Source organism: Mchenga conophoros, linkage group LG17 (assembly GCF_057382185.1).
Source record: "Mchenga conophoros isolate Kocher_MC1m ecotype Shallow Benthic linkage group LG17, M_conophoros_male_GT1.1, whole genome shotgun sequence".
Taxonomy (NCBI): domain Eukaryota; kingdom Metazoa; phylum Chordata; class Actinopteri; order Cichliformes; family Cichlidae; genus Mchenga; species Mchenga conophoros.
Window position 1 is genome coordinate 5,591,197 of NC_140542.1, and position 19,993 is coordinate 5,611,189.

Consider the following 19,993-nt stretch of genomic DNA (forward strand, 5'->3'; position numbering starts at 1 on the left):
ACAATGTCGTTCAAAATAATTGCAAACGCAAAAGGAAGTTAACTGGCACTTCTCACATTTAAATAACTACCACTGAAAGTATGGGATTAAAAAGTGTGTTCACAAATCACAAATACAGCAGTGGCCGTTTTAATCCCGAACAGTTTCAGTGTTGATTTGTCATCAGACAGTCAAAACGACTGAGTCTGGTGTGTCACAGAGTTACTTTTCTCCACTCTTACTAAGCACCTTGGGGAATAGGTTTCGCTCTACAATGCTAAAACATCTTCACCCCATTATGTAAGATACAAAGGAAAGACCTATGCTAGGTCTGGCACTTACGGAGCCCCTTTGATGACATGGTCCAAAAAATAAATAAATTGTGGCCACAAAATACTACTTTGTGCCCTCGAAATAGTATAACGTGCCCACAAAATACTTATTTGTGGCCGCGAAATACTATTTCGAGGGCAACGAATGTGGCAACGAATTACGCATTTGTGGCAACGAAATAGATAACGTGCACACATCATATTGATACAATTCCTGGACAGCTGCGTAGAGACATAAGCATAAGAGTAGGCTAAACCTATACACCATGGACAGAGACAGTATGATTGAGTTTTATTTTAGGCTGGGAAAGAGCTACAAATGCATTTTGAAAAGCCTGGCAATGCAAAGAACCATTTTTACGGAGAGACATTTAAACAGGATATTGAGAGCCCAGTTACTTTACAAACTAAAGCACGACCTGGATGCCAGGATAGATTTTATTGTCAACCAACTGCAAGGGCCTAGGAAGGATCACGGTTATCGGTCAAGTGTTTCATGCCCACTAATTAGCATTACACGTTATGCCTATTTCGTGCCCTCAAAATAGTATTTCGTGGGCACAAATAAGTATTTCGCGGGCACGTTATATCCATTTGGTGCCCACGAAGTAGTATTTTGTGGCCACAATTTATTTATTTTTTGGACCATGTCATCAGAGGGGCTCTGTAGTCACTATACAAGTCAAATAAATATGAAAACTGTCTAGCCCGTAGATTTAAAAACAAGATTTGTCTTAATTTGTGTTCCATTTAAAGAAGGCAGAAATAAGCAGAAGAAAACAATTACTAAACTATTTTCTGCTTAATATATTTATTTTATCTCTTTATAAGCTTAATGGAACAGCCTTGAAAATGAAATGATTTGCCCACCACTGCTTAAGGTCAATGGATCATGCAGATGACACAACAGTGACTATATCCCCACCTTACCTGATAAGGTAAGGTGGGGCCGAATAAGTCATCAAACATCCGATTAACACATCCAGCAGACACAGAGTCCAACATTCCCCTCTCTGCTTTAGTGGCCAAGAAATCCTGTAGCTGATAAACACTCACTGTTCTGGAAACAGCAGCAGAATCAGGCTGAGACATTGCACACAGCAGGGGATAGTTTGCATCAGGTACTAGTGGAAATCATGCTGCCTGACTAGAGCATTCGAGAGGGAGAGCACAGAGCAGTCGCTCACAAGCTGTGAGAGGACATGCGCTATCACATCAGCACAAATCGGTGCAATCGGACTTCAAACAGGCTTTGTGGCAGGGAGTTTGACGATTATGGGCAGAGTCTCACGTGCACCTCAGGTGATGTCGACAAAAGTTTAGAACTGCCTGCTGTTTACTGCAGACAGAGCGATGTAAAGTGTGATCCAGCTTTTGGTTTGCTTGTTTGCTTGTCATAGACTGCATCTGGAAACAGCATTGCAAAAAAGGACAAGTGTGAACTATGAAGGTAAAGCTTCAAGTTGTAAAACTAAAAGAATGACACAATAAAGTCCACATAAAACAAATTTCTGTCATTTCACATCCAGTAAACAGAAGAATAACGAATGCTGTCAAGATCTGCCGAGCTCTTATTCCTTCCTTTGTTTATTTGTTACATACCTGTGCTTGCTTCTCCTACTAAATACTGAACGTGTATACACATACAGTACACACATGGACCAATCAGGCATGACTACCTGCCAAATGACTACCTCCCCCTTTTCCTGCCAAAACAGCAAACAACAACAACTGTGATGCACGGTGGATTCTGACACCTTTCTATCACAATGAGGCTGTAGTAAAAAAAAAATAATAATAAAATAGCACTTTGAGTGCTCTATAGCGACCAGTCGATTTATTTTCTCTAATGTGAACAACTAAGAACTCTGTTTGCATGATATGACTGGAAATGCAAAAATTTTGTTGGTGCCTCCTTTGTCTGAATTAACATTATGTGATATCATTGAAATGAATGAGTGATTGCATTTTTATTCATACTGTGCTCCTGTTCCTACATGAAGAACATTGTATAGCTGAACTACGTTGCCTTCCCATTATGCACCTCTCTATTTCATTGGTTGAAATAAATACTTTAGCTTCAATGCAACTTTCTTCGGATTGGCTGCCCCTCATAAACAAAAGATTGTAACAGCGGGTGGGTGGATTTTCCGTGCTCTCATCATAAAATGAGTGTTTAGCGCAGTCTGAAGCCTGAGCCTTTGGCTAAGAGGAATTAATGGTGACCTCATTACTTGGAAATTTTGGCCATGCGTAATATGAGAATCAAATATGATCATTTTCTTTATTCTGTAGAATGTTTTCGACCAATTCTTCTAAAGAGATTTGGGTTAGGTTTTTGTTTATATAAAAGAAGATAATTCAACAAGCACGGATGCTCTCAGGCATTCTCTACCATTATAAAATACACGTACAGAGTCCTAAATTTTCTCATAAATTATTCACTGCTTTTCTCATTTAATATTCTCCCAACTGAATCAACCTGCAGTCATGATTTACTCTTTGGTCCTGGTTTTAGATGAGTGTAACCAGACAGTTCAACATGATATCAAGTCACTTTTGCATCTTTTGTTTCGGGATGTAACCTCTTTAGATGTGCATGTGTTAACTGCAAACTTCTAAGATGAAAATGAGTTAGCTTAATTTGTTTCAACTTGTCGGATTGAAAAATGTCAGACCTCGTCTTTCTTTTTCCTTCTGCCTCATCCATGGATATCAATCAGCCTGTGTGTACAATGGATCAGAGGAGAAGCTGTGCAGCTGCTAACTGAGATCACAATACTGTGACTGTCTACAAAATAGTGCTATGGTTAAAATTAAGATTTCTGAGTCAGAGACATTCCTCACTTCCTCACTCGCCTAATAGTACAAGTGCAATATTTCCCCTCCATCCATGCCGAAATCCACACTGTCTGAATATTCACAGACTATAAACCCACACACAGAGCAAATCACAAACTCCTCTGAGATTTGCCAAAATTAAGCTATTACGCAGTCTCTCTTTTTAGTCCTAATGATTCTGCTGCATGAAGAGCAGCGCTCTGTTCAACTGCAGCGTAGATACAGGATGTTTTCTTGGAAACCACTGCACAGTTTAACCAAATGTGTGATCTGAATCTAAATGTGAAAATATATGGGTTGATTCATAGTCTGCTTCTCCTTCCAATCAGATAAAATGAAAACTTTAGGGGGGAATTTTACAAATGCATAAGGACAGAGGTATTCATATTTAAAATCTGCAAATGCATGCATGTACATGTGTGTGCGTTTGTGTGTGTCTTCCCCAGACAATGAGGGGAGTATTGAAGCCTGCATTGCCTTCGGCCATGACTTAGTGGGATCAAGAAGAGGGAAGAGGCAGAGAGACACACAGAGAAGCTCAGATACAGATACTGGGGGGGGGGGACAAAAAACATTCAGCATTTCCATTCAATTAAATTGTTTTTGTCTTTGTCATAAGGCCAAAGCATCATGTTGTTACTGCTTCAGTGAAAATACTGTCTTATATAACAGTGATCACATCTATTACGAGGGCTCATTTTTATGTGGTTCTGAGGTAAGTAACTTAAAGCAAATAGAAACCACTGACTTATTTTTGATATCCATTAATAAATAGTGCTATTGTATGTCTATTTCCTCTATAAGGATATGAATATAACAGGCAAAAGCAGGGGAAACTCTGGGTTATCAGGCCACTCTTACATCCACACATACACATAACAGATGGGGCCCTAAGGGGTGTCTTCCAGGCAGAAGGATCCAATGGACACCCTGAAGGCAAAGCACAGTAATGATGAGGACAACACAGAGGAGAAGGCGATGAGGAGGAAGAGGAGGAAGGACTAACACTGATACACTTTGCACACAAATATGGCCTCATGTATGAGTATGCCAGAGTGTGCAGGCAGTTTCTGGAGGACGAAGGAACTGATACCACTAAATGGCCCCACAGTTACCTGATCCAATGAAATCCATCAAAAGTGTGACATCGTTCCATTCCTCACACATTACCGAGTCTATATCAGTATACATATCCACATGTTTTTTTCTTATTGAGATTCGATGTGTTTTTAAAGTGTTCCTTTAACTCTTTTGAGCAGTCTAATTTATTTCTCAAGTAGATGAATCAGCAACTTAAAAAAAACAAACAAAAAAAACAAACTGTGAATGGTGCAGCCACATGCTGTATGTAATACATTTAATCAAATCAAATCAAATCACTTTTATTGTCACATCACATGTGCAGGTACATTGGTACAGCACATGTGAGTGAAATTCTTGTGTGCGAGCTTCACAAGCAACAGAGTTGTGCAAAATACAATAATGTAAACAAGCAAAATACAAGAATGGCTACATCTGAAACTAATATGTACAATATATAATAGTATATGCATTTCTGGATGTGTATACTAAATATTTTTCTACGTGTGTGTGTGTGTGTGTGTGTGTGTGTGTGTGTGTGTGTGTGTGTGTGTGTGTGTGTGTGTGTGTGTGTGAACACTTACAGTGGGGCAAAAAAGTATTTAGTCAGCCACCGATTGTGCAAGTTCCCCCACTTAAAATGATGACAGAGGTCAGTAATTTGCACCAGAGGTACACTTCAACTGTGAGAGACAGAATGTGAAAAAAAAATCCATGAATTCACATGGTAGGATTTGTAAAGAATTTATTCGTAAATCAGGGTGGAAAATAAGTATTTGGTCACCTCAAACAAGGAAAATCTCTGGCTCTCACAGACCTGTAACGTCTTCTGTAAGAAGCTTTTCTGTCCCCCACTCGTTACCTGTATGAATGGCACCTGTTTGAACTCATCATCTGTATAAAAGACACCTGTCCACAGCCTCAAACAGTCAGACTCCAAACTCCGCCATGGCCAAGACCAAAGAGCTTTCGAAGGACACCAGGAAAAGTATTGTAGACCTGCACCAGACTGGGAAGAGTGAATCTACAATAGGCAAGCAGCTTGGTGTGAAAAAAATCAACTGTGGGAGCAATCATCAGAAAATGGAAGACATACAAGACCACTGATAATCTCCCTCGATCTGGGGCTCCACGCAAGATCTCATCCCGTGGGGTCAAAATGATCATGAGAACGGTGAGCAAAGATCCCAGAACCACACGTGGGGACCTGGTGAATGACCTGCAGAGAGCTGGGACCAAAGTAACAAAGGTCACCATCAGTAACACACTACAACGGCAGGGAATCAAATCCCGCAGTGCCAGATGTGTTCCGCTGCTGAAGCCAGTGCATGTCCAGGCCCGTCTGAAGTTTGCCAGAGAGCACATGGATGATACAGCAGAGGATTGGGAGAATGTCATGTGGTCAGATGAAACCAAAGTAGAACTTTTTGGTATAAACTCAACTCGTCGTGTTTGGAGGAAGAAGAATACTGAGTTGCATCCCAAGAACATCATACCTACTGTGAAGCATGGGGGTGGAAACATCATGCTATGGGGCTGTTTTTCTGCCAAGGGGACAGGACGACTGATCCGTGTTAAGGACAGAATGAATGGGGCCATGTATCGTGAGATTTTGAGCCAAAACCTCCTTCCATCAGTGAGAACTTTGAAGATGAAACGAGGCTGGGTCTTCCAACATGACAATGATCCAAAACACACCGCCCGGGCAACAAAGGAGTGGCTCCGTAAGAAGCATTTGAAAGTCCTGGAGTGGCCTAGCCAGTCTCCAGACCTCAACCCCATAGAAAATCTGTGGCGGGAGTTGAAAGTCCGTGTTGCTCGGCGACAGCCCCAAAACATCACTGCTCTCGAGAAGATCTGCATGGAGGAATGGGCCAAAATACCAGCTACTGTGTGTGCAAACCTGGTAAAGACCTATAGTAAACGTTTGACCTCTGTTATTGCCAACAAAGGTTATGTTACAAAGTATTGAGTTGTATTTTTGTTATTGACCAAATACTTGTTTTCCACCCTGATTTACGAATAAATTCTTTACAAATCCTACCATGTGAATTCATGGATTTTTTTTTTCACATTCTGTCTCTCACAGTTGAAGTGTACCTCTGGTGCAAATTACTGACCTCTGTCATCATTTTAAGTGGGGGAACTTGCACAATCGGTGGCTGACTAAATACTTTTTTGCCCCACTGTATTTTACAAATTAAATAGAGTAAACAATAAATAAAATATATAAAAATATACAGAGTTGAGACATGTGCAAAACAGTGGCATTACTGTACAGTATGGAGTGCATAATGTTAAAGTTCCAGTAGTGAAGCTGAGGTGTCTATGACGTGTTCATCAGTCTGATGGCCTGGTGGAAGAAGCTGTCTCTCAGTCTGCTGGTTCGGGACCGGATGCTGCAGAACCTCCTTCCTGATGGAAGTAGTCTGAACAGTTTATGGCTGGGGTGACTGGAGTCCTATCCAGGTGTCTTAGTGACAGTAACAAGAGGCCCAATAATATGCCTGTCCAGCCATAAACTAAACAGATAACAACATGACAAGGGATTTATACTGACTTCATATTATAGCTCACTATCTGATATACAGTATCTCTCACTATTTACTTTCTCAAGCTTTTCCGAGCTTTTGCCAACAATGATGACGATGATTTGAAAAACTATCCCTTGTACAGACGACAAAACACAGACCAACCACTCTTGCTTTGGACTAAAACGTATAAACTATCACTTCTTTAAAAAGGCAGGCCGCCACAAATTCCTAAGCAGAAATTGTGTTTCAGTTCTTTACTTTTAAACATTATTAGGACTCAAACCATAGTACGTCTGAGGTAAGCATCTCAAAAAGGGTATTGTGATCTGGATGTAACCTAATTTGAAACCTTCTCCAACTCTCTAACACCCCCCCCCCCCACACACACACACACACACACACACACACTTTCTTTTATTTCCTTTTGAGCCCGCACCCCCCACCCCCACTCCTGACCTAACTAAAACACAGTGCACAGTGCTTCACAATGAAGTGTATTTCTTTCACATGTTAATGCTTTTACTCATGGCTCAGTGCACAGCACAAGGCAAGAAACAGAGCTGGTCAGGAAAACAAGACTGCGCGCACACACACAGATAGAATGAATCTAAATGAACTGCCACTGACTTACCTTTATTTTGTGATAATGACATTTGAATGAATGAAAGAATGAAAGAAAGAACCATGTCTATTGTAGACATTTGTCATTGTTTCTAACCATTTACACAAAAAACCCTTTTCCACATTGACAAAGAGGGCGTATGTGTGTGTCTGTCGAGGAATTGATTGTACAGATTTGACAAGGGGGAGGAAGAAAAAAACAGAGATGAAAATACATATGAATATGTTGACATTCATGCTGTTTGACAAATAGAACTACAGCGAGTCTCGGAAACAAAAAATAACACAGCTGTATGCGAATTTTGTGTGTGTGCGCATGTATGTAACTCCTCCTTCAAAAATGCACGAGAAGTGATTTATCGGTTCATTAATTAATTAAATTCTTCTGTGACGGCCGATTCGATCCCGTTTTATCCTTTTTGCTTCATTGTTTTTAACATGTTTCATATTTCACCCAGTTAGCAAGGACGTGGATGAATTGTACTTTGGAACAAACAGCCGCGACATTTCATTTTCACAGGCTAACGATATCTGTTTCGGGAATACGGTGACAATTCATCCACCGGTAAAGCAGATTGCGAATGATTACTTTCACATGCTAAATTGTGTGAGAGCTGGAGACACTGTCATGGTAATTTGCAGAAATTCAGGTAAAGGAATGAAGACCAAGAGGAACATTAATCTTTTGCTTTGCGGTGACGTTAACTGCGAATCTCTGCAATGGTAAGCTTCCCTTTTAAGGAGCTGAAACACAGGGATTCAAAGAACAGAAACCCAAACAGTGGATTTGGTGTGCAGGAGAACAGCATTGCCATCTGTCTTCTACAGAAAAAATGTTTCTGTCTGCTCAGTATGCCCATCAATAAACATTTCTAACAAATACTCATAGCTGCACATTATATTCTGTGTACTCATCAGGAGTCGGATCAATAAACCAGACAGAATATGTTGCTGATTTGCCAGTTATTGATTTATACTGTCTATGATCCCTGTAAGCCTAAAACTAACCATTTCTCTTGTATGAGCTTCAAATGACGTGCTTATTATCACCAACATGCTACTTAGAAGTGCAGGTTAATAAGTCTAATAGCTCTGCATTTAACCCCCTGATGGCCTGCTAAGCCTGTTCGCTCCTCCCGGTTCCCCTTGAACAGCTAATCTCTCCCTCTGGGACCATCGCTGTCTGTCTGCGTCCACTCTTCGTTTCTGTTAGACCCACGGCTTAGCTCGGGAGGAGCTTCGTGCTGAGTTAGCCTTTATCATCCAACCATATGGTCTGAGGTAGATCAAGGCTCTCTCGTGGGAGATAGTAACACATAATTCCTTTGCTTGATGTGATGTTCAGACGGTCCAGACTGACATTGACCAGTCTGGTGTAGCTGTCTGTTTCAGGAAGCGTCTGAGTGATTTTGAAATCCTCTGGGATTTCTGGCTGAAACCTTCTGTCACTGTTTGCAAGTTTGCAGTGCGCTCTCCTTCTTTTCCTGCTTGTCTTTCACTTCTCCTTTATCGTTCTTCATATTAGCGATGTAAAATATATTTCAAAGATATTACAACACTGCCTTAAAAATAGACCAGAGATTTGATTTGCCATTTATTGCGCCGTGTAACTGACAGCAGATCAGATTTCTGATGATTCTCATCTGAAATTTCCTCTTAATGCCAAAAAAGGTCAGAAAAGGAAATAAGAAAAGCCACAAAAAGCTCACACAGACCTGAGTATGACCAGTCGACATCTTCGGTGAGCCTCCTCAAGCCTTGGGCCAATGGTTCAGCTTCCACAACTATCAGGGACAGAGAGAGATTATTAAGTATGACGTGATCAATGACTTTTTCTTGGGTTCACTTCAGTTCATTCACCAAGCTGCCTATTAGAAAAAAACTAGTTTCATTTAAGCACACGGCAAAGGTAAGATTCTCTAAGTAACACTGAAACAGCCACAACTTTGAATTATTCCATTTTTCCAACTGGTGTTATATACTGATTTATTCAGTGGCCCTATACATTTATAGGGCCACTGAAAAAAATTGGGGTGTGTTTTGGATTTTATTTTCCCAGAATTCTGACACTGACAGAAATGTTTTCTCTTCCGCAGAGCTATGTCAATATATGAAATGACTATTTTTCACTTTTGAAGGGCAAAATAAAATCTTGGTCAAGGTGTTTGAAATGCCACTCACACCAGAAACTACCTTTTAAGGCCCACACGTGACAGATTTCATCATTACAAATTTGCAATGTATTGAACGTAATGTAATATATAGTTCTGGGGCGATCGTGGCTCAAGAGTTGGGAGTTTGCCTTGTAATCGGAAGGTTGCCGGTTCGAGCCCCAGCTTGGACAGTCTCGGTTGTTGTGTCCTTGGGCAAGACTCTTCACCCGTTGCCTACTGGTGGTGGTCAGAGGGCCCGGTGGCGCCAGTGTCCGGCAGCCTCGCCTCTGTCAGTGCGCCCCAGGGTGGCTGTGGCTATAATGTAGCTGCCATCACCAATGGGTGGATGACTGGTTGTGTAAAGGACTTTGGGGTCCTTAGGGACTAGAAAAGCGCTATACAGATCATTTACCATTTTTTCCAAAGTGACAACATCCCACCTCACACTGTACTTCCCATGAAATACAATAGTTTCAAAGTTACAATTCATAACCAGGAATATAAATAGACATGTTTTTAATTTATGTTTGCAATGAATGCAGGTTAGGTGGTTTACAATAAACATATTCTATATCCTGGGTAGTCCAGTCCAGAGCCTTTTGATGTCTTAATTAAACAAACCAACAAATGAATTCTATACTGAATCAAAACATCTCTATTTTTCATCAAAATGACCTGTGTGTAGCCTTGAGTAACAATCTGTCTTTGCTGGATGGGTTTAATTAATGAAATAATTCCTTCTTCCCATTTTCTGCCACTTGAGCTCATCATGCTCCTCTGACTGTTAAACTATTCTCTGACACAGGGATCAGCAACCTGACAACAATAATTTATGATAATTTGGATGTTTATTATGATTATGATACGATTGCACAATAACACCATGCTTTGGTAGTATTTATGAAATTATTAAACTAAAATAATAAAATTCAATCACTTCTTTTATAATTTTTGTTAAAATCTAAACAGAATAATCATGGCACGGTGAGAAATATATATTCGCATGTACAGGCCGACTTTAGTTACCTGTGTTTTTGCAAATGAATCCGTGTAAATTTGCCTGCTTTGATGATGAATGAAACATTGTAAGTTGTAATAACTGAAAATTAAACAGTTCAGTTTCCGCACCAGCTAAAATTGAATTGTCGCCGTAAAGAAACAGTCTTGGCAGTAAAAGTAAATCTGTCTTTCTTAACAGCCGTTCTTCATTTGGACTCTGTTGGTTGCCATTTATGTGTATACACCCATGTTAAACACAGCTTTACAAGTCCAACAAAGATAAAAGAAAAGGGTGCAGGTGATAAATTGCAACAATGTACATATTACAACTTTTCTTGGCAAATGTAACGAATGATAGCAAATCTAAATAACATTTTCCATCTTTTTAACTAAGTATGTGATGCAAATGAAATAAAAGAGTATCACTAAACAAGAGATGACTTTGTAGAGCGCAGGAAGTAACTGTAATTCTGTTAGCATACACGCGCACACAAACACACATTCATAGAGCTATCTATCACGGCAGTAACTTTCACTCTGGGACAGATGAGGACACGATGATGAATGGTGTCGCAGCTTCAGTGTATCTGTGGAAGTGCTGCTTGCATAGCTAATAATTCCACTAGCTGTACATTTGCTAACAGCTTTGTGCCCTTCCATAACCACCCTCTCTTCTATTATCACAGTGTAACAACATAAAAACGCACAACGCTCTCTTCCTTGTGCTAAATCTAGTTCAGACTCTTGCTTTCTATTTTCACATTCTGCATACCAATCTTTTTCTCTGCTTTAGTTTTCCTTCCTACTTCAAACAGGGTTCGGTAATGAAAGGTATTTAATGAAAGAATCGACTGCATGTGAATTTATTTTCTTAACTTGGTTGGTTGGTTTTTAGGAGAGCTGAGTGAGTACTATCAAGTGTATTTCCTAATCATTTCTATTCATGGCACAAGGGTAATCTCAGCTGGATAATAATGTCAACAACATTATAAAAAAAAATCTTCGCATTTCTGTTAATCAAAACTGCAAAGATGTCTATCTTTACGTGTGGTCCAACAAGCCTGTTGCTACACTGAACCCCACAAAGAGAGCAGCAGGGGGCTCCATGACAGTCCAGACTGCAACATAGAATCTGAAAGGTTTGTGTCAAAAACAACATGAATAAATAAAAAATAAGAGGACTATAAGAAACCATCTTCTCTTTCTTTGATCTTTTACTGTGTGCAAAAATACAGAAAACCTGTCCTCCAGGAAGATGAAAGCCCTGCGCAGAGTCAGATTTAGGTCACGGACAACAACCATCATATCCACAACGTTAAATCTGTCCGTGCGGCTCAAGAATAATCCCATTGTTTACTGCATAAAGCAGCAGGATAGAAACACTGGGTAAATTACTGCACATGTGACATATGCACTTGTGTTGTTCAAACACCAAATATATTTAATGCAACGCTGCCACAAATCCTTTCTGTATCATCTGTTAAAACTCCTTCCTAATGAATATTCAACAAATGCTGACAGAGAATCAGCCACAGGGGGATGTAATGTATTTTACACTTGTCTGACTCATTGTTGCTTCTTCCGCGTTTTTACCCCATAAGTGAATTAAGGGGAAAAAATAAAAGAATCGTTGCTTTCTTCTCTCTCTTTTTGGAGTTTACAGACAGCTCACTGCTAACTAGCTGGCTGAAGAGTTAAAAACAGAAAACATTTTGAGGGAAAAAGGGTTCTGGAAATATCTGAACAGTGACTTATGCTTCAATCCACAAAAACAAACAAAAAAACATGAATCCGCACTTCCTTTACTGTGCTTCATCGCTTTTACATGAATCCAGTCCCACAGTCACCGATGAATCCACTACATTTGGAAATGTATGTAGTTAATGCGTGTATTACCCTGCATATTGCCTGTACTGCAAGAATGAGAAATGATGTGTATTTAGGTGTATGGTCAAGTGAAGAAAACTACAACCAGATCTGTATCTGTGAATTATTATGGTCCATGTAGTCACAATAACTTTAGATGTGTATTATGTGTCTACAAGGAGCGAAGAAAAGCACTGAGGAGAAATGAATGGAGTCAGCTGGAGCTTTAATAATGACTTCATTAACGTCACACTATGCGCAATCTAATTTGGTAATGCTCTTTGGTAAACTTGGATTTTCAAGGGTTTTTTTTCTAGAATTAAATTTCCATCTGAAAAGGGATTTGAAGTATTTCTTTGGAGAAAAACAGGAGAACCGGAGAACTGCCATGGGCAATGCGTGGAAAACAAATATTCAGAATTGAATGAAAATGCAGAATAAATGCATCTCAGCAGTATTTCCTTCCCATGTGATCACTGAGACGACACTTGATTAGACATCCATGACCCGCTGTGCAGTTATGAATTCATGTCCTTTCTCACAATAAAAACGGTTTTCTGCTTAATCAAAAGACAAAACCTTAGTTTACTATGGGACAGAAAATACAGCAACTTTCAGGAGAAACTTAATAATAACTGTATCAAGTCTTCTCTAACTCAAGTGACAGGAATTCACGAATGAACACAGCAAACTTAGCACGTTTTTCACTTCATAATACAGCCTGTGACTAAGAGTGTAATTCCCAAGTAATTAAAGGAAATTTCTGTATGTATTTTATTTAAAATTACAGTATCTACTAATACTTAAAGGTAGGCATACTGGAATAATGGGTAACAAATCAAGTTTTTTAAAGAAACCAAAAAAATAACTTGATTGTAACAAATTTTGAATAATGCCTAAGTAGTTTAGGTAGATTATGAGTACGTTTAAGTACTGCAAAAGTTCAGGTATTTTCCATAAAGGGATCCACAAATTATATTTGCGTAAGTACTGTGAGTGCTGAGTACTTTCTTGGTAATTTGATGAAAAATCACAATCTTACAATGTAAGTGCACTGTACTTTTCTGGACACTGGCTGTATTGTGGAGCGGCTTAATCTTGGCTAAATTCATATATTTTGCAGGAAAAGAGACACTGATGGAGCTTTAGAGGTTCTGCAAAGACAAAAGGGAGAAGCTGCCCGAAAATAGGTGTGCCAAGCTTGTGGTACCATACTCAAAACGTCTCGAGGCAGTGATTGCTGCCAAGAGTGCTTCAACAAAGTCTAAAGCAAAGACTGTGAATGCTTACGTTACATTTTTGTTTTGTTTTTTGTTTTTTTTATATATAGTTGTAAGAATTTCAAGCAAACTTTTTTTATTTTGACATTATGGGGTATTGTATGTAGAATTTTGAGGTGAAATTTTCATATAAAATTCATTTTGGAATAAGACTGAAAAAATGACAAAATGTGGAACAAGTGAAGCGCTGTGATTACTTTGTGGATGCACGTTATGCTGGCAGTGCCCTGCATGTGAAATGATGCTGGTAAAGCAGGAAAAGATTTCTCAAAATTAGACAATGAAAAGGTTCTCACAGGTGCTTTTCCAGAGTGCTGCCCTTTAAGAGAATACTGCTCAGCAGGACAAATGTAGATGGAAGACCAGAAGGAGGAAACCAAGACAAGCATTCTCTTAAAAGAGCTGGCAGAGAAAGAGACAAAACTCTCCATGAACAGGAACCAGCAGCTTCAGGTATACTGCCTGAGCTCATGATGTTCCTTTACAACAGTGGCTTGTTGAATCCTAAGAGATTTTTTCAAAAGTGTTTCTCAGTTTAGTGAAGAATCCTTAAAAATAAACTTTTTTTCTGTTCAGCAACTCCAACTTTTACGTCCTTAAATACTTGAAAAAACTAACTGTCTAAACCTACCTACCTAAAAATGTTCTTAGTTTCCTTAGAAGAGATAATGGTATAATAAATAGTTTTAAAGTGTTTTGCTGATATTTTATTGACTCCTTTTACATATAGAGGATTTTCATACTTACTTACTTCACTGAAGAGGTATGTGCCACCCTGCCTAGACCTCTTGCCCCTCCTTTCCCCCCTCATGTAAAGTTTACAAAACACCATTTACACACAAGTCCCAACTCTCTGCACAACATGCACATATTGTCCAGGGTTACTACTGTCTTCACTGCAAGTTATAAGTACACATGCAGCACTGCTAACGAAAATACCTTTTGTTATCAGTAATGAATACGTTATGCTGAAATGCACACATGTGGAAACTTTTGGGGGTTTTTCCAGTGCAAAAACTGTAAAGTTGAAGCTTTTAGCAGATAAGATAAGGCATATATTGGGGGGTTTGTGGACATTTTGGATCACACAGATAGGTTTCATAGCTACAGCAGGAGCTAGCCACAAGAGCCACAAAGCCACATTTGGTCTGTGGCTGTCAGTCAGTTTTTAGACACTACTTGAGGGAAGAGATGACGAGACAGTGAAAAGCCAGGAGCAAAAAGACACTGGTGCTCTCTGCTTTAAGAGCATAGCGGAGACTGATGGGCTTTCACTGCTACAGGCTGGCCATGCATAAAGCTCACAGCTGAATCACTGTATTATTCCACCCATCTGCACTTTATCTGCTTTATCAGATTTCCTGATATTAAAATTTTAAGAGACTGCTGCAGAAAGAAGACTTTCTATGAACGGTGTTTTATTTAGACAGGAAAGTCAAAGGACATGCAGCGCTCCAACAATGTTTCACTGTCAAACAATCACACGGCTACTATCTGATACCTGCATCAAGGGCATCCAGAAGTAACTGATGTCCTGTGATAAATGAAAGTAATTAAGATGAATGAAATCCTGACTGAAAGGCGTGGAACAGGCACTTGACACTGACGACACTGACTACACTGACGTGTCAGTCAGTGAGGATAATTTGTTATCAGAGCAACACTCATGCATATAAGCACAAAAGATCCTTCGTTTTCACATGTGTATCAGCTGGTTGGGAAAAACTATTTTCCTTAAAAAAAAATAAAAAATAAAATAGCATCACACAACCACGTTTCTTAAATTAAATAGCAGGTATTAGTAGTAGGTGCATTTTTAATTTACAGTGCCACTTTTCTTGTAGACAAAATTTAAAAAACAACTTTTAAATGGAAAAGGGGACAAAGATCACAAAGGCAAAGGTCATGAAACTGTTACCTCCTGCTCCCATCACCCTGACGGGTTAGTGCTACCTCTCGAATTTCATTACATCAACACTGATTCATTCCAGACGTGATTTGGTGATGAAGTGCTGAAATTTACTGTTTCAGTCTACATATTTGACCGTGACCTTTTCTCCTTCTTTAGTTACCAATCCCCCTCTGCCCAGAGCAGGGACGTGAACTTACCAAATTAAATCAAGAATTGATGTTTAGGCAAAGAATTTTAGTGTTGCAGTTTGTGAACCTGCATTAGTTTTGGATCACTGGATTTCTCATTCACTGAATTAAACTGATATGTCACTTGTTTTTTGGTTGTTTTTATTAGATTTATACAGCAATAGCATTGGTTTTCTTCTGGTGAAGGCTGCGGTGGGGGGATGGAGATGCTGCGGGAATGATTCATTGAAACCTTCTCACTGTTATTAGATTAAGGAAAAGCGAAGCTGTCCCAGCTGAACACTAATGAATAGCACCGTGTTGGATTACATGACTCCTGGGGGAGATTTAGCCCGACTCCTGAGATGAGGGAATAGGCTGCTATGTTTACACCAACACACACTGATTTTTAATGGTAGATGTTATTACTGTTGTCCTCTTAAATGAGTCTCAGCACTCCAACAGGAAGCCCACATGTGTTCACCCACAGAGGGAAAGGTGTCTGTGAGGTCCTGTGAATGTATTCATTTATAAGGGGTTTACTTTGAAGCCTGGTAAAAATCATATGTGAATTCAATTGTATGTACGATGTTACAATGTTACAATGTTAATAATACATGTAAATGGATCTAATTTGTACAGAGACCATTTTCAAGCAGAAATCTATGATACTTAGATTGTTAGTTTTTCTGAAATGATTCCAACAAAGGCTTACAGTAAGCAGACAGGGAGCTTTTAGGAAAGGGGACCCTAAAGAGACATCCACTAAAATAGATTTTTTTTCAGACCATTGCTTATCTAACTAGGGTTACAGAGGGCTGAAGCTCATCCCAGCTGACATTGTGAAAGAGATGGGGTACACCCTGGACAGGTCATCAAACCATAACAGGACTAACACAAGGAGACAGCCTGCTATTGCTCACATCCACCGCTGCAGCCAATTTAGGCTCCACAAATAGGCTGGCATGTACTGGCACAGCGAGAACATGCAAATTTCACACAGAAAGAAAACTCAAAACCTTCAAGCTGCGAGGCATCATATTTGTCTGCTGTAAGATAAATGAAGACTTTTTTAAATAAACATCCAAAGCTTTAGTGAACAACAAAACATGATGAATTCCACTGTGTCACTATTTATCTAACAAAAACTAAATCAAAATGCAGAAATAGACTGTTAAAAAAATGCAGTAGCTTGTAGAACTGCCTGGAAATAAAAACTCAAAATAATCATTCTCACGTGGCTTTGTCAGGCTCTCTCGCTTCAGTTTAAGCATAGCTTTGTTAAGTCAGGTCAAAGTCTGGACTTTGATTGGGTCATTGCAACATTTTATTCTTTTATTTTTCAGCCATTCTGTTGTAAATTTACTGCTTCAGATTATTGTTCTCGTGCATGACCCCAAGCAAGGTTTAGCTGTTGACAGATGACCTCACATTTAACTCATAGAAAAGTTTATGATTGACTCAATGACTGTGAGATGTCCAGGTCCTGTAGCTGCACGACATGCCCAAATCATCACACATCCACCCCTGTGCTTGACAGTTGTTATGAAGTGTTTCTGCAGATATGCTGTGTTTGGTGTTAGCCATTATGGCCAAACATATTAACTCTGGCCCTTTGTGTCCAAACCTCATTATTCCAAAGGTCTTGTGGTTTCTCTAGATACATCCTTACAAACCATAAGCCGCGCTTTTATGTTTTTGAAGAGAAGAGGCTTTCTCCTGGCAACCCTTCCAAACACGCTTTAATTTTTTCATCTTTTTCTAATTGTTCTGTCAAGAACTTTAACATTTAGGATGTTAACAGAGGCCTGTAGAGTCTGAGATGTAACTGTTGGCTCATTTAATAAACTACATCATACTGAACAACTCTAAGAAGAAGGACACAATAGTAGATTTGCAAAAATTCAGAGCTCGTCTCCACCCTGTGAAAGTTTGTGGGTTGGACATAGAAGTGGTAACAAAATCTAAATATCTAGTTTTACCACTAGATAGCAAACTAGACTGGCCCCTGAATACAGACAAACTATACAAAAAGGGGGAGAGTCGCCTCTTTTTGTTAATCTTACATTCATCTTAAATTTGACCTGAGTGTCAAACCAACATCCAAAGCCAAATTGAGGCATTCAACCATAAACTGAACACTGCTAAGTGAAAGGACGCAGTGACAAAAACTGCCCTGACGGATCTCTGATGAACACACTACATCCGCGTCACATAAAACGTGACACCTGTTGACCTCAGCGTCAGAAACACAAGCCCAAACACACACACAAACGCACACAGGCACATACCACCAGGGGCCATCTTATAACTTATATAGCACTCAGCTGTGTTAGCCATCAGCTGGTTAAATTAGTATGCATGTCATCTCTCACCGTCTCACTATGTCTGTTTCCTTATCGTACTCTATCAGCCTCGGTCTGATTTCCTGTGTGTCATACTGGAAACTATGCACAGGTCCATTAGCAGGATGGTTAAACAGAACGAAGATTTAAACAAGAGACAGCTTAAATGTTGGTTGTACCACAAGCACCCTGTTATTTACAAGTCTAATTAAATATCCATTAAATGGTTCAATGAACATCATTTATTAAACTGTCCATCTAATAAAATCCCAGTAATTTAATTACTTATAGATAAAATGCAGATTTTGCCCAGTTTTGCCTAGTTCTGGGACCTTTTCTGGTCTTTCTGTGTGTTGCTGTGTTTAAGATGTCTCACATATATCTATGTCCACCTGAAAGAATGAAACCTCAGAATAAAGTCCACCAGTGCAGGTTATGAGTTTAAGAGATTAGGCTCCATATAAAATGGAGGATATTGTTTCTGTGTGCTAAACAAACCAAACATTGTTCCGCAGAGAGTCAACGACATTAAAAGCGCAATATAAAACCTTATCACAAAAGCCTATCATTGCACTCTGTGTGTGTGTGTAACAGAGCATGTGGACTGTCTTGCACTCCAGCTGTTCTGAAAGAGGCAAAGAAATAAGCTTTGTGAGAAAGTGTGTGTATGCGTGTGCATGTGACTGGTTTAGAGGTGACCATGAAAATATGGGGCCCTGTCTTGAACAGCTGGGAAAGGGAGGGTTAAAAGACACATATGCAGACACACATACACACACACACAGAGCGTTGACACCCGACTATGTCCAGCCAGATGAGGTATCACATATTCCTTTCCTGCCATTTGGCTCCATGAAAATCTAATAAAACCAAGCTTGTTCTGTAATTTAAAACTCTTCTCAGCTTTAACCAGTTTCATCTACACACCGCCTGACAACTCAAAAGTGGCTGCTGGGTCTCCATGGGACAAAAGCTTTAGTGTGTTTCAGGGTGCGGACTGTACTATAAGGGAATCCCCACACTGGCAGCAGGAGTTAGTAATGTAATCAGAGTTGCATTGAGTTAAACATTTTCTTTCGCCTGTGCAATATTCTTGTTTACTGCACACAATAAATTGAATGACAATATCATACGTAGGCAGTGTCCAGAGAGCAGCAATTACCACAACAGTAAAAATTAATGAGCAGGTGTCCTCTTGCTGTATTTTTCTGTTATTCTGTTAAGATTTTTTGTAAACAATTCCTGGAATATTTTAGATGTAGGCTCAGATGGCCCCGCCCCTCCCTGAGCCTGGTTCTGCCGGAGGTTTCTTCCTGTTAAAAGGCAGTTTTTCCTTCCCACTGTCGCCAAAGTGCTTGCTCATAGGGCGTCATATGATTGTTGGGTTTTTCTCTGTATGTATTATTGTAGGGTCTACCTTACAATATAAAGCGCCTTGAGGTGACCGTTGTTGTGATTTGGCGATATATAGTGAATTGAATTGAATTGAAGATGGGCACAGGAGGAGTGTAGCCAATTTGATCGACAGGTGGATGCTTTCTAATCCTTTTCGGCGTTTAGTTGTAGCTGCTGAAAAACACTGTAAGGAGTCAACTATACGATATTCCCAAAAATAAAATTCTTTTTTTAAAACTTATTATTGTGCATCCAATTAAATATCACTATTGCTAACTAAGCCAGGCTAGCATTAGCTAATAACCCCCCCAGCACTACTGTCTCAGACATATATGATCATATCTAGTTAAAAAAAAAATAATCTAATGACCTCAATGGCAAACTTGAGATTAAGAGAAATAGCTTTCAAATCAGCGGGGATCACCACTCTGGCTGGATCCATCTTTGATATACAGTATATTTATTTATATACAGTACTTTATTATCTTC

The 19,993-nt window shown here is 39.5% G+C and overlaps 1 protein-coding gene across 4 annotated transcripts in view; it reads right to left on the bottom strand.

Annotated features, from left to right (window-relative positions):
* The window catches only part of ptprz1b (protein tyrosine phosphatase receptor type Z1b), a 68,017-nt gene that overhangs the window by 35,740 nt on the left and 12,284 nt on the right, over window positions 1-19,993 (bottom strand). For all 4 annotated transcript variants that reach the window (XM_085253059.1, XM_085253060.1, XM_085253061.1 and 1 more), the window contains exon 2: window positions 9,103-9,171. In XM_085253059.1, the coding sequence (XP_085109185.1) occupies window positions 9,103-9,171 (69 nt within the window). The remainder of the gene's footprint in view (window positions 1-9,102; window positions 9,172-19,993) is intronic.